Source organism: Rhinopithecus bieti, unplaced genomic scaffold (assembly GCF_001698545.2).
Source record: "Rhinopithecus bieti isolate Rb0 unplaced genomic scaffold, ASM169854v2 scaffold_13261, whole genome shotgun sequence".
In the NCBI taxonomy this organism is placed as follows: domain Eukaryota; kingdom Metazoa; phylum Chordata; class Mammalia; order Primates; family Cercopithecidae; genus Rhinopithecus; species Rhinopithecus bieti.
Window position 1 is genome coordinate 277,730 of NW_016807494.1, and position 16,046 is coordinate 293,775.

Below are 16,046 nucleotides of genomic sequence, written 5' to 3' on the forward strand. Positions count from 1 at the left end.
TGTACTACAAGTGCTGTTCTCCCAACCCCATTGGTAGTGACATAGCCACTTGGAAATATTAGCAGAGATAATATTCTAAGGTAATCCATTCGCTGCAGCCTCTGGCAACTCGACACATAGTCAACACTGACTGCAGTTGACCTCTTCTGCAGCAGTGGCTACCCAGGTGATAAATTCATTCTCGGCCTCAGACACAAAGACACAGGTGGTGACCATGAGTAGAAAGATTCATTCCCTGTAATAACAAAAGTGGAGGGGAACATGATATTGTTTTTTCATATTTAGGAAATTGTACTATGCCTTCATTTTCTGCTCCCATAGCTACAAGGTCACCAGTCTTAGGGGCAGGATCTGATGGACGCTGTACCCATATTTTGGCTCCAGGACTTAAGCCACGTGTACAGTGGATCTGAATACCTTGGTTCTGTATGTAGCCTCTGTTGGGGCAGAGATTTCCTACAGGGTTAATCACTGACAAGGTACCACTAATAATTGAGCAACCGGTATCTGCAGTTCCATAGCAAAAGAATCTGGAGTGTATTGTATAAAATGACCTAACTCTCCCTGGTAATCACTGTCAGTTGTACCACTGTGTACGGTAATACCCCACATTGCAAGACCTGATTGGAATGTAATCCACCCATAATGTTTGCAAGGTATAATACCTATAATAACTCCTAAGCCGGTGGCTACTGTATGTGTACTTTGGGCAGGAATTATCCCAGGCTTTAAACTATGTAAGTCCAAACTGGCAGCTCCTCTTATCCTCCTCCATGGGAGTATAGCCTCTGGGTGGATTTTCCAGCATTTTAGCGAGAGAGGTTGGACTACATCCGCACACTTAGCAATTTGTAAATGTGGGGTAAGCATTCGATTCAATGGGGTTTCCGATGTTGTTAATGACTGATTATTTAATATTTGTAGTATGTCAAACAGGTGATCCTTCCATTTTTCTAACTTACCTTGCCCTAACACCTTTAGCTGTTTTCTCAATAACCCATTCATTCTTTCAATTAGGCCAGCTGCCTGTGGGTGGTACGGGATGTGAAAAATCCATTATATACCATGTTGGTCTGCAAAGGTTTGTACAGCCTTAGCTTTGAAATGGGAGCCACTGTCCATTTGAATTTGTATGGGCACACCATAATATAGAATTAGGATGTTTAAGGTTGTAATAGTGTTAGTTTGGTTAGCATTAGCATAAGCGCAGGCTACTAGGAACCCTGAGTAGGTGTCTACAGAAGTACACGTATATTGGCACCCTTTAGAAATGGCAAAGGACAAGTAAAGTCCATTTGCCAAATTCGTCCTGGCGTTTTTCCCCTATGAATGCGCCCCATAACCCTCTGAGGAACTGGCTTAGTTTTTAACTGTTGGCACGTAGTGCATTGGGATAGAGTTGTGCGAACAACATCCTGGGGTAATGATATCCCTCTTTGCTCTCCCCAAGCCATGGTTCCTTGGATGCCTAAATGTCCTTACTGGAGATGCACCCATTGCGTGAGCGCAGCCCAATCCGGTTCTTCCGGGCCTGAGTCTGCAGTAATAGTGGAAATTTTAGCTTGTTGGTCTGATTAGTCTGTCAGGAGAAAGCAGAGACACATTAGCGTCAACATGGAAAATGGTGATAATGGTAGTGTGCACCAGGATTCAGATATCTTCCCAGTATTATTTTCCCCAAATCTCTTTATTCCCAATTAACCATTTGTTTTGTTGCCACTGGGGCATCCAAGCAGTGAGATCATTTGCTACTGACCAAGAGTCGGTATACAAATGACAAATCCTGAATAGCTCCAGCCTCCTCCTGAATAGCTCAGAGGACGGCCACCAGTTCAGTCAGCTGGCTACTCCCACCTCTTCCTTCAACAGAAATGCATATGCTTTTAACAGGATTATGAGCCACAGCCTTCCAGCATCAGGTCCCACCAATGTATTTGGTGGATCCTTCAGTAAACCAAATGTGTTTCTGATTCTCTGGGTTTATTTCTTTAAAGGATTTGCCCCATTGCGGTGGGGCGGGGGGAGGGGGGGCACGCTCTTTCCCTATCTGCAGGACTTGCTTGGTGGTGTCCTTTTGTACATCTTCATGTAAAAACGATACCCTCTTTGGCCCCAGCTTAGCCTTACTTTGTATGTACCATTTCCATTTCATGATGCAACCTTCTTGGGTGTGCCCTATTTGGTGAGTTTTGGGGAGCTCATGACCCAAGTCATAATAGGAATTTCGGGCCTCCTAATGACATCATGGCTGAAGCAGGGGCACTCTGTTTCCAGCAAAGCTCAACAGCAAGCTAACAATTGCTTCTTGAAAGGGGTATAGGCCAGGCGCTGTGGCTCACGCCTGCAATCCCAGCATCCTGGCTAACATGGTGAAACCACGACTAACATGGTGAAACCCAGCATCCTGGCTAACACGTGAGACCATCCTGGCCAACACGGTGAAACCCCGTCTCTACTAAAAATACAAAAACAAAATTAGCCGGGCGTGGTGGCGGGCGCCTGTAGTCCCATTTACTAAGGAGGCTGAGGCGGGAGAATGGCATGAACCTGGGAGGCGGAGCTTGCAGTGAACCGAGATCTCACCACTGCATTCCAGCCTGAGTGACAGAGCGAGACTCCATCTCATGCCGGCCTCTGGCAGTTTCCAGGTCCAAAACCCCAAAGGTACCCTCTTTCTGCCAAAGACTTCAATTAGCATGTTGATATAGGACAGTTACTTGCAGTTCTACTGGCCCATCCTGTATGGGCCATACATCCAGGGCCAGTTGCACCACTTGTTTAGCATGTTCAAAAGCCATGTTCTCTTCCTCTCCCCAGTGAAAGTCATAGCATTTTCTAGTGACTGCATGCAGAGGTTGTAAAATGTTACCCAAGTGGGGAATATGGTATCTCCAGAATCCAAACAAGCCAATAAATTTCTGGGCCTCTTTTTTAGTGGTAGGGGTTGCAAATCCTAGTATTTTAGCCTTAGCCTTTGGTAAAATGGACTATTTCTCTGCATTCCATAGGATGCCAAGGAACTTTACAGTTTGTTCAGGTCCTTGAATCTTACTAGAGTTAATTTCCCATCCTTGAGATAGGAGCTGGGTTTTTACCTGCTCCAAACCCCGGCTGACTAGTTCTTCAGTTTCACCCTGAATTAAAATCCTCTCCTCCCCCGAGGGCATCCAATGGCCCAAGTCCTGTAGCTGACCTAGTTGTTCCAGTACCTCCTGTGTGGGAGTATCAGTATGGGAAAAATAATAAAGATGTTAACACCATTCTATAAGCAGGTGGAGCAATCTTTAAAATCTTATTGCGGATTTTAGGACTTAAGGGTGTTGTCTCTATGTTACCAGCCATTCCTAGCACCACAGCTGTTTTCATGGCCTCCTCCTTTAACTGCCTATCAGTGAATGCCAGAGTTTTCCCTCATCTGGCCAGGCATCCTCTGTGGAATATTTCTGTCTGGCCGCATTGATGGCCAGTTGCCACAAAGATATTTCATCTAAAACATTTCCCTCATCATTAGTAGGGTGGGGTCCAGTAGCCCAGTTTCAAAGAGCCAGCTGAATTTTGGGTACCCACGAGAGGGTAACAAACTTTAGAACATTCCCTGAGTCCACTCTAATGCCATTGGCATCCTGTTCATTGATTTGAACCAACCAAGTAATTACACTTTCCCCTCCCTTTTATCCAAAGGTTTGTAAAATGTCTGTTATTTCCTGCTGGGTAAAGTCTTCTACAGCATCTCTCCGGACCATCTGTCCATCCTGCCCCTGCTGTACGGCCCGTGGCCACCTCCGGAGTCTGGCCTCAGCAGGTTCCCTTTGCTCACCAAGGGAGTAAGTGGTCCCTTCTTCATCATCATCCCATACATCTCCATCCCATGTATCTGGGTCCCACTCAGGGCCTGCTCGAGCAAGAGCTACCTATACTTTCGGCCTATCCACTTTGCCTTGCCTGTTCTTATACTTGTACCGGGCCACCCAGATAGCTGTTTTGCCAGCAATAGCCTGGTAGCTTTGGGCTTGATCAGTCAGGACATAGGCCTGGCATTGGGCCAAAGCCAGCCTAGAAGTTAAGTCAGCATTTTCCTTTTCCAGCTTACTTTTTTCCTGTAGCAACCAATCCCTATCTTGACACATTAACTTATAAGCAGTAAGCAAGCATCATCCACGCCAGATCTCCTTGGCATCTCTTTTGCCGGCTGGAATCCCCTGCAGCACTTCACGCACAGTCAAAGGTTCAAATTGCACTAATTTAGATTCCCAGTTCTCACAAAGGCCAGTTCCCCTGGACCATGCAATTGCAATGGGGGAAAACTGGGGGAGTTTCCATCCTAGGATATGGGAAGTCCCCGAGCTTCCATCTCTGTCCTTGCAGCCAAAAAGTGGCATACTTTTGTTTTCGAATCCTGTTCGTGATGCCAAAAAATGTTCTGTGCAGGAAACGCACGAGGGGAAAAGAAAAGACACACAATACCTTTTGAGGGTAAGCAACATTTATCCCACGTATATAGTAATACAGATATAACAAGCAAATGATATAAAATGCAAATTGCAGTGGAAAGGGGAGAAGGGAAAAGATATGTGTGTGTGTGTGTGTGTGTGGTGTGTGTGTGGCTATGGGTGTGTGTGTGTATATAGTATACCTATATATATCATACATAATATATATATAACACATATTACTATATACTATACACTATATCGTACTATATTCCTACACATAATCTACTTATATTAACTTATATATATATATACACATTTACACTCACCAGACTATGGAGGAAGGATCACTAGACCGGGAAGCAACAGCCTGGGCTCCAGAGTGGGCTGCCGGTCCGTGCACAGATGAGGAGAGGTCTCACGGAGCTTCAGCGCCACCTGGGACCCTAGCTCTTTTGTAACGAGTTGTTTGGCATGAGGCCCAATCATGAGGGCCCTTTGTGACTGGGCTCAAGGAACACAAAAAGTCAACTTGTTTTTGCGATTGTCTGTTGTTTTTCAATAACTAACGTACAGGAGCAGGTTTCTCCGAAACATTGCTAGATGAATGAATGCCTCAAGAGGCTCATGCAATCTGTTCTGGGGCTTAGTGACCATTGCTTGTGTCCACGTTCAATTGAGCTCAAATTTAATATTTAACTTTTCCACTACAGCAGGCAGCCACAAGGGAAGGTCACAAGTAGGCTGGAAGCCTGTGGCAAGAGCTGAAGCTTGATGATGTCCTTCAGCTGCAGTCAGGAAAAAAGTTCTAACGGGAAAGGAGAGCAATTGTTGACTCAGCAGCTACTTGGAGGATCTCCCTCGGAGAAGGCCCATTTTTAAGGAGCTTAAGTCAGGCCTACCCATGATAATCTCCCATTAATTAACTTTTTTTTTTTTTTTTAAACGGAGTCTTTCTTTTCTTGTTGAGACAGGATCATGCTCTATTGCCCAGGCTGGAGTGCAGTGCCACAATCATGGCTCCTTGCAGCCTCCATTTCCTGAACTCAAGTGATCCTCTTGCCTCAGCCTCCTGAGTAGCTGAGACTACAGGCATGTGCTACCACACTCAGCTAATAAAAAAACTTTTTTTTTTTTTTTTTTTTTGGGGTAGAGATCAGGTCTTGCCATGTTGCCCAGGTTCCATTGATTAACTTAAAGTCAACTAATTGGGAACTTTGTTTTATTTATTCATTTTTTTGAGACAAGGTCTGGCTCTATCGCCCAGGCTGGAGAGCAGTGGGACGATCTCAGCTCACTGCAACCTCTGCCTCCTGGGCTCAAACCACCCTCTCACTTCAACCTCCCAAGTAACTGGGACTACAGGCATGTGCCACCACACCCAGTTAATTTTTTGTATTTTTTGAAGAGATGGGATTTTGCCATGTTGCCCAGGTTGGTCTCGAACTCATGAGCTCAAGCAATCCACACGCTTCAGCCTCCCAAAGTACTAAGATTACAGGTGTGAGCCACTTCACCCAACCTGACTGGGAGCTTTAAATCATATCTGCAGAATTCCTTCACTGAAACACCCAGATTTGTATTTGATTAGATACCTCAGGGAAGGTGTGTGAATATTATGAAATGGCTGCTGCCTCCTTTCTGTCTTCCAACTCTTGAGCAAGAATATTTCCATTGGTCCAAAATAAATGGAAACTAACTAGAAAGGGAATTCTGTGGGCTAGAGTTGAGCCTAGCCAAGCTGATACATTAAAAAGCCATTACATCCATTACATCCATACTTTTTTCCCCATAAACTAAATTTGAGTTGTGTTCCATCACTTGGCCTGAAAAAGCTTCTGATTCAGTTGCCATTTACTTATTGAGTGGCTTATATATATTATCTCACTTAATCTTCTTATACACAAATGAGCTAGGTATTATTTGCAATTTTGAAGACTGAAGCTCAGAGGTTAAAAAAACTTTTTCAAAAGCTCAGAGCTTCAAACAAAGTTTGTCTTTCCATAGCTGATGCTATGATACCAGTCTTTGCGAAAAGGAGGCACCTGGTTGGAATATGAATTCCTCATGCAGTTTGGAAGTTGAGTTCAGCAGATTTTTATTTTAGCTAAAAAAGGTCCAAAACTTGATGTACTTTATTCATCTGATGACAGAACAAGGCTAAGAAATATATTTTTATCTTCATGACCCAGTGCTTGGCCCAGATGTTATTATTTGGCTGGTGTAATGAACTGTTTGGTCTGTTTCCCCTGTTGCATTTGTGTCTGCGTTTTTGAGATGATCATTTAAGGTTTTAACTTTTATTTGGAAGCCTCTTCTTCCCTGAAATACCTTAGATCTTCAACTTTCCTACAAACATCAGCTGCAATCACAACGTCAAGTAGATGCTGTATAAACCTCTTGCAAGAGCAGTGAGAAAAAAAGGAATGTACAGATGAACAATATCAGAAATGAAAGAGGAGACATCATTACAGCTTTCACAGACATTAAAAAGATAAGAGGAAAGTAGGAAAAGTTTTATGCCAACAAATTCCATAACTTCCACGAAATGGGCACATTCCTTGAAAATAGATAAATAGCACGTGAGACATTTTAGCTGGGATCCCAGATAGTTAAATCTCCTAACTGCCAAATCTAAGGGTACTTTTGGGATTTTATTTTACCCTTCAGTGAATTTGACACTGCTGACTGCATCCTTCTTAAAATCTTCCTGTTTTGGCTTCCATGAAACACTGTTAGTGTTTCTCCATGTAAACCTTGTTTCTCTCCTTCTTCCTTTCTGCTTAATTACAGAAATTCTATAACTTTTTATTTTGAAACAGTCTTACTCTGTCGCCTAGGCTGAAGTGCAGTGGTGTGACACGGCTCACTGCAGCCTCGATCTCCCCAGGTTCAGGTGATCCTCCCACCTCAGCCTCCTGAGTAACTGAGACTAGAAGTCTGCACCACCACGCCAAGCTAATTTTTGTATTTTTCGTACAGATGGAGTTTTGCCATGTTGCCCAGGCTTGTCTTGAACTCCTGTAACTACCATTCGTATGCTGATGGCTCCCAAATCTGCAGCCCCAATTGCTTTCTTGATTCTCAATTTGACTCAATATCCAACTTTTATCAAGACAATTATCTATGCTGGCCATTTAATCAATGAGTGCCCGCTACCTCTCGGATGTGTTCAGACCCTTCAAACTCATTTCCTCCTTGTCTGCTATACTACCCAGTTTTCATTTGGGAACTGTCCCTCCCCCATGCTCAGTCCTTTTCAGTCAGGAAGAGTCCTCCTCCCCCTCAGCCTCTACATAAGCATGTGATCTGATTTTATCCCCTCCAGCCCATCTTCCACACTGTGAACAAATATGTCTCATAATGGTGGTGGTTTAAAAGCCTAGGCCCAAGTATTTGACATCCCTCCATTGAGAGGCGGAGTGTCTACCATGAAATCTGGGCAGGCTTGTGACTGCATTGACCAGTAAAGCCCTGCAGAAGTGACACTGTGTGACTTCCAAAGTTAGGGCAGAAAAGTCCACGCAGCTTCCACTGGTCCTGCAATGTTCATTCTCTGGGGGCCTCCTCTCAGGAAGTTCCCTCTCAGAAGCCAGCTGTCATATTGTGAAAAGTCCAAGTCACATGGGGAGGCCATGCATAGGTGCTTTGCTGACCCATCCTAGTTGACCCAGTTTTCAAGTTACCCCAGTCCAGGCAGGCTGATATTCCTGAGAATCTTCTCAGAAGTAGGTTCTCTAGCCCCAGCTGTTCCAACTGTCAGCCATTCCAGTCTCCCGAGCTGAGGTTCCAGATACAAGGAGCAAAGAAGAATTATCTCAATGTGCTCTGTCCAAGCTCCTGACCACAGAATTTGTGATCAGAAAAAAATGGTTGTGTTAAGCTGCTAAACTTGGGGGTAATTTGTGACACAGTGATAGTAACTGAAACACTTATGTCACAACCCTGCTTAAAATGTTCTAGTGATTCTGCATCACCACCACCGAGATGAAGTCCAAATTCCTTTGCCATTCAGTACTAGATGCCTGGCCACCCCACCAGATCCATCTCCTGTCTCTGCCCACACAAGCCCTAGTGCCAGCCACACTGCAATTCCTGGAATCATCCCTACTTCCCTGGGCTCCCATGCCTTTGTACATTTTGTTGCTCTGCCTGGATGTCTTCCTGACATCCAAGATATTTAGCAAATCATCTGGAAAACTGGGGGATACAAATCCACTGACTTCCCTGAAATCCTTTTTCTTCAGGAGGAATGATTGACTGGCCCTAAGACAGTTCAAGTGCTCTGCAAAAGAATATTCACAGAATGTGGGTTATTTTCTAGGTCTCTGAATAAAATAATGGTTATATAGAATTGATTCTGGAGCCAGATTGCCTGCATTCAGCTGCCAGCTCTACCACGGATTAGTGGGTAGCAGCCTGTTTAACTTCTCTGTGCTTCAATGTCCCCATCTGTAAAGTGGAGTAATAAATAATACTTACTTGGTACAGTTATGGGAAGGATTAAAAGAGTTAAAATGTGTAAAGGGTTTAGGATGATGCCTGGCAGAGAGTGCTTGGATAAATAAGTGTTTGTTGAAAATAAAACAAATCTGCAAATAGTTAACTGTAGTCATTGCTCAAGTCTCTTTGAGTATCGCCTTCTTTGGGACACCTCCCCGAGGCCTCCCCCACGCTAGCTGGCTTCACAGATAGGTCCATGTTGTTGCAGCACCTCCGACACATCCCAGCTGCAACATTCCTCACTGTCTCTGTAAGTCTGTCTTTGTAGTTGTTAGTATCTCTCGGCTCATTTCTTAGATTCTTGAAGGCAGAGCCTGGATTTTACTCATTTCTCTCTCCCTGGAATCTGAGTCTTACTAGGCCTTCAATAAGTGTGTATTAAATGGAATCTTGCTTTGATTTTAATAAACACAGTAACTCCAGGCCAGAAAAGGGTAAGCGAGTTCTTCTAAGCCATACAGGTAATTAGTGGCTGAACAAAGACTAAAAATTTAACCCTGTTCTTCTGACTGCCAAACCTAAGCTAATGACTCTTGTATGTGTGTGTATGTGTCTGTGTCTGTGTACACATGCATGTGTGTGTCCACCAGTATCATCACTAACCCCTGGTCATTTGCTTTTAAAATTATTTTATTCAGAGACTTATACAGTAACCCTTGTTCTTTTAGCCTCTTCTGAGACCCTGGGTTGTTTATAATAATAGAGTCGATCACTATTATTCCTGAAGGGAGGATATTGCACCCTTCCAATTATTCAGACGATTTGCTGATTGTCTGGATAATTCTGAAGCCTTGAACCCCTCCCTAACGTTAGAGGCGGTAACTTACATCCGTTTACTTTTTCCCGTTGCGGAGGCAAAGGCAACCTTATTCAGAGAATCGAATTCAATACAGGACCTCAAGCTGCCGGCTGTTGCTTCTACCAGCTGCCCCATTATTAACGCCAGACGGCGCTGTGTCCTCACTGGCTCTTTAATCACCACGTCGGGTTCACAAAAGGCCCAGGTTTCCTCCAGCATAGTTCAGGGGATGGTGAACGCTTCCCAACATGCCTGCAACAGGCGCATTTCCTTCTGCTTTTGGTGCGTGTGTGTAGGGAAGTGTTCCATTTTTAACCAGTCTTGCGGAGACCTGGCCTGGTGTTTGAAAATCTGTTTCCTCTATTATCTATCCGATCCCAGGATTGTTTTTTCTCTGACACTTGAACAAATTCACTCTTTTTTTTTTTTTTTTTTTTTTTTTTTTTAGTGAAAATTTTTTTAAACAAAATAGAGCTGGGGGGTCTCGCTACGTTGCCAAGGCTGGTTTTGAACTCCTGGACACAAACAATTCTCCCACCTTGGCCTCCCAAAGTGCTGGGAATACAGGTGGGAGCCACTGCGCTCACCCCAATCAAAATCATTTAAATCACAACGCACTAAAGGCCGACTAGGTGTCAGGCGCCGCGCGGTCCATTGTCCCCATGTCCCTGGCCAAAGGCATGCTCTAGATTAGGGGACTCAGCCTTGAGGCTTTCCCGACAGTGTCAGCCAAGCACACACTCCCAGTTCGCAGGGCTTCGTGGTCAAGGTTCCCCGTTCACCTGTCTGGAGGGCGAGGTGTGTCCACCCTTCCAGCACCTGGGCAACCAGCTCCCCTTGCGGTTCTCTTCCACTGCCTTTCCTTCGCCTTGATTTTCCATTCCTTGTGAGTGGTGGTTTTGGTTGGGGGGAGGGGACGGGGAAGGGGCCTGGCGAGGAGGGGCGTCAGAGCGCTGTCACAGGGTGTCGCGCCGCCCTCCCCGCCCCTCCACCGGGCGTGTGGGGACGCCGGAGGGCGGGAGTCTCCGCGAGCCGCGCGGCGCACGGAGCACTGCGGCCGCCTGAGCTCGGCGCTGAGCCCGGAGCCCGCAGCCGGCCGTCTCCTGCTCCCGTGCGCTGGGCGCCAGCTCCGGCCGTGCTGCCCGGCTGCATGAGAGCGCAACCGACCATGGAGCCCTCGCACAAAGACGCCGAGACGGCGGCGGCGGCGGCAGCGGTGGCTGCGGCGGACCCCCGAGGGGCGTCCTCGTCCAGCGGGGTAGTGGTGCAGGTCCGCGAGAAGAAGGGCCCCCTGCGCGCCGCCATCCCCTACATGCCCTTCCCCGTAGCCGTTATCTGCCTCTTCCTCAACACTTTCGTGCCGGGACTGGGTAAGACACGGCGGCCGCGACCCTTGCGACCTCGACCCCGCCGCGGGAGGGCGTAGGGGGAGAGACGGGCGCGGCCGGAGACCCCCTGGAGATGCTGCGCGCTCCAGTGCTGCGACCACGCGCGCCCGCCGGCTCCCGGCGTCCCCTGGCAGATGGCAGAAGCGCGTGGAGTGGGCACCCCAGAGGGGAGAGGCTGCTCTGGGGTCTCCGACCCGCAGGCGGGGCCCCAAAGAGCCGGAAACTTTGCGGCCAATGTTGGAGCCCAAGGCGGCGGCCGGAATGGCTCTGCCGGCTTCGGAGTAGGGCTCCAGTCCGGGCGCCCCGATTGCAGCTCCTCTCCGTCGCGCGCATCCGTCCGCGAGCCCATTTCTCCGAAAGGAATGGGGTTGAGGCAGAAGGAGCTCTTGGGCTTCGGTGGCAGGGATCAAACTCCCGGGCGTCGAAGTCAGCTGAGCAGGGGAAAGGTGACAAACCGGGCTAGAGACACCCGCAGACCACTCTGATTCACGGCATGCGGACTGTGTGGGGACGAGAACTCTAGCCAGAGTCTCCTTCGCCTCATTCGGGGTGCCTGCACTTCCGCGAGCACCCGGCACGGCTCCAGGGGGATGGGGGATGATTTTATTAGTTTGGATGCACGTGGCCAGAGATGAACCCATAGCTCCCCCTGATCCCTTCCGTTCCTGAGAAGTAGAGAGTGCGCCGATGTAATTCTGTGCAGGACTCTGGCAGCCGGCAGGGGTTCTAGTGGCATCTATGTCCCAAGTTTTAAAGCAGAGGCCCCTTACAGAGATGGTGCGGGAGGGTGAATGGAGGCAGGGAATGAGAAGTTTTCCTGACCCTCCCTCCCTTAACTCCACCCCCAAGTCTCTGCCTGCACGCCCCTCCCCTCCTCCAGCTTGGCACTGGTCGCTCCTACGTGCTGGGAGGTGCCCCCCTCTCTCCCATGCCCGCCCGAAGAGGCAGAAGCCCTAGTGCCCTCTCCGGGAGAAAGCGTGCCCCTGTCGGCGAGCCCGTTGCCAGCATATGGCTCCAAGTTCCCAAGAGCAGAGGCCAGCTGGAAGGGTTTTTCAGTTTGACTTTGGCCTTTCTCACGGTCCGCTCGCTCTTAGCCTGCTTAGCAGGGGCCTCTGCTGCGGTGATAGCCAAGGCCACAGCCACCCACGCAGGACCCGTTCACTTTCCCCTCCGAGCTTACTTGTCTTTCTACCCCAAAGGGCTGCTCCGCCAGAGCAGCCTATCTGAGCAGTTAAGTTAGGTGGTCTTTAGTTGGGCTTCTCTCTCCTGGGATGCTTCCAGCAGCCTGTCCCCCTGGCTGGTGTCATCAGATCAGCTCTCTTTGCACATGTAGATACTGCAAGGAGGCAAGCTGATGTTAATTTAGTTTTATCAGAAATTCCCACCTGCTGGAGTAAAAAGAGACTGCCTGCCCCTCCCTCTGGTGGATATGAAGATCCTCCTGAGCCAGCTTGCATCTTGATTCACCTTTTTTTTTTTTTTTTTTTTTTTAAGTGGTGAGGTAAATGCCACTCTATGGTCTTTTGAGGAAACAAATGCATTGGTGCCAGGTGAGAGGGGCTGCACCAAGTCACTGCTGCATGAGGAAACCACCTTGTGGGAGACCAGCCCCAGGAGACAGCAACTGCCCACCCATGCACCTGTGTGTGCCCTCTCCTGTGTCTCCCCTCACTAGGTGCCTTTCCCAGCCTTAGCCCCGCTGCACTGACAGCATCGACTGCAGGGCATCTTCCATCGCTGACCCCTGACTCTTTGCCCTGGGGATCCAGCTTTTCCCTTTGTGAGATCAGAATCCTATGGGATTTTTGTGAAACAAACAAACAAACAGACAGACAGACAAACAAAACAAACCATTATAAGAAACCAGGAGAAAATAAAGGGAAGATATGCAAACCACAAAAGTAATAAAACAGGTGAGCTTTAGGTGCACAGATTTCTGAATTTTCAGTGACATAATCCTGGCTTTTTTTTTTTTTTCATTTTGCTTTGGTTGCTATTGTACAGTTTCCTGGGTGCACAGGCTCCAGCTCCTCTCCACACAGAATGATCCTTAATGGTGGTTCTCATCTGTAAGTCAGGCACACCTATCTCTTGGCATTACTGAGAGGATGAAACGTGATTACCTAAAGCCCAGTGTCTTGTGCATAGGAAGCTCTCCGGGGATGGTGGGTCCGTCTTGCTCTTCTGCAGAGCTGAGCACTGGTCCCATCTCTGGGTGGGGGTCGCTGCAGCAGGGGCAGCACTGCCCTCTGGACTACTCAGAAGCAGACTCCTTGAGTGCTTTTGATCTCTCTGCTCCCCTCTCCACCTGCAGTGGAGTGCCAGGCAACAAAGCAGCTCAGACCAATCTTGCAGGTGGTTTTATTGCTCTCCTCTCCCGGCAATGGTTTAAATGGCCCCAGCTCTTGGAAATCCACCACTTGGCCCAGATCCACTTCTCCAAGGCCTCCTGGCTAGTCTGAAGCTCCTGGGACAACTGAATATTCATGGCTGCTTCTGCCATTTGATGAAATGCAGCTTCTTTCAGTTCACTCATTCATTTGACCAACACAGGCACCTACCACATGCCAGGCATTGACTGGGGTTGTGATGATGAATAAATCAGTCAGGATGTCATAGACTGTTGAGGAAAATTGATGCCAACTTTGTCTGAATTTGATAAGTGCTAGGATGGCAGCAGGAACAGAGTGTTGTAGCAGAAATTAATTCTTCCTGGGTGTGAAGGAAGGGGGCTCAGAGAAAGCCTCCCTGAGGGAGTAGTGTTAGGTTAGACCTTACTGAGAAAATCTATCACATGGCCTAAGCACTTGCCATCCTCACTAAACTCCCATTCTGGAAATTGCTGCGACCACTGGCCCAAAGATCTCTTCTTTTTTTCTGGAAACTTCCTTCCCTACAAGTACTCTCTTTGATTGCAGATTGGATGAGAGGGCCATCTTTGCTGAATGAAGGCTTGTTTATTTTTTTTCCCTCTGATGTAGGTGTCTCATGTCCATTCAGTCTTCAGGACCTGCCATGGAGAAGCCCCATCCTTAAAATTCCCGAGTGCCTTCTCCACCCAAGCAACAGTGCTCTTGGGATAACACTCATATCATGAGTGGGATGTGCCCTCTCCTAGGGAGTGGCTGGAAAGGAGAAGTGATTTATAATCACTGCAACTCCTCACTGAAACAATGAAAAACAATTCTTACAAATGGACATTAGTAAAGAGAGTCACCTTTAGTCCTACTCAGTGAAACTCTACTAATAAAGACCACCGTTGGTACTTTCATGTTCCAACAATTAGGGTGTTTATAAGTATATACACTATTATTCATACTTGTAATGAAAGTTCATTGTTATGCCCCCAAATGGCCAGAGAGTTTGTCTAGTGGTCAAGGGTATCGTTATACTTTTGTATTTAAAAATTATCTTCTCTTGATTTGGTGAAACGAAAATATTGATATCTCAGTGACAGGGAAAGTTAAAGGGAGGAGGACCTGCATTGACCTTTAACCACTCCATTGGACTCAAGACATCAGATAGGAACAATCTATCCCTAACACACTGCCTACCTTTGATGCTACTAAAGTCTTGCTTGCTCAATAAGAGCACCACAGGCTGGCTCTGCTTCTTCTGTCTCTTTCCTCTAGACCCAAGTCTCAAGCTGATGATTAATCATGTCCCACCTCCCAGCATCTTTTGTATCACAGATTTTTTGTTGCTGTTTTGAGACTTTATTCTTTGTCTATCTAAGTAGATCTTAAATTCCTTGGGAGCAGCAACTGTTTTAAATGTCTTCTTGAAAGAGTATTTTATCCACAAATACATATAGACTAGAATTATACTCCTGGAATAGGCATTAGAGAGCATCTGGTCCAAAGCCTTTATTCAATATAAAAGGGAAGTAGGCCTGAGGATGCAAGGACCAAGGAAGTTTATAGCCTACTAAACCTTTTGAAGGAAGTTCCTGAAGAGGTTTTTCAACAAAGTAAGGGAGTAAACCAAGAAAGGAGATATGAGATTCAGGAAACAGAGGATCCTATACAGAGTAGCCATGAAAAGCAACCCCAGGATGAAATTATTCAGCAGAACAAGAGAGTAGTTACTTTTCATTAGAGTGGAAGGAAAGAGGTCTCTGAAGGTGACATGAGAGAAGGACATTCTAGAGAGTAGAGAGCATTATTAGGACACTGCAAAAAATTAACTTTGTAATGAAAAGCAGAAATCAAGCCAAAAAACCACCCAAACAAAACAGAAGGCAATTAGTAATTGCAGTAAAGACAAAGAGCCATGCAAAAGCATTAAGATTCAAAAATGAGGCAGTTTGCCCAATCAGGTCAGAAGGACAGCAGGCTTCAAAAGGAAAACAAGAGTCCAAACAATAAATGGAGTGGGAAGAAATTTGGAGGATATTAGGGATATGATGTAGAAGGCAAATTTTCTTCTATCAACAAGAAAAAAGAAACATAATTGGAAACTTCTGGAAAAACAAAAAATGTCTTATGAAAGGGATAGCCCGAATATGAAGCAGTCCAAAATGTGGCCTGATTTTGAGCATGTGGTGGAATGTAAGAAAGGCTCTAAGCACATAAGGTCTGTCATTGGAACAGTGGTGCATGATATGGACTCTTTGGCTCTGCAATAAAGAATATTTGCGGCCGGGTGCGGTGGCTAAAGCCTGTAATCCCAGCACTTTGGGAGGCCGAGACGGGAGGATCACGAGGTCAGGAGATCGAGACCATCCTGGCTAATACAGTGAAACCCCGTCTCTACTAAAAAATACAAAAAACTAGCCGGGCGACGAGGCGGGCGCCTGTAGTCCCAGCTACTAGGGAGGCTGAGGCAGGAGAATAGCGTAAACCCGGGAGGCGGAGCTTACAGTGAGCTGAGATCCGGCCACTGCACTCCAGCCTGGGCGGCAGAGCAAGACTCCGTCTCAAAAAA

At 46.9% G+C, this 16,046-nt stretch overlaps 1 protein-coding gene across 4 annotated transcripts in view; it reads left to right on the plus strand.

The window, feature by feature from the left end:
- Nucleotides 1–10,763: 10,763 nt before the first annotated feature.
- Nucleotides 10,764–16,046, plus strand: part of STUM (stum, mechanosensory transduction mediator homolog) — a 67,442-nt gene continuing 62,159 nt past the window's right edge. For all 4 annotated transcript variants that reach the window (XM_017882333.1, XM_017882335.1, XM_017882334.1 and 1 more), the window contains exon 1: nucleotides 10,764–11,102. In XM_017882333.1, the coding sequence (XP_017737822.1) occupies nucleotides 10,883–11,102 (220 nt within the window). In that variant the 5' untranslated portion in view covers nucleotides 10,764–10,882. The remainder of the gene's footprint in view (nucleotides 11,103–16,046) is intronic.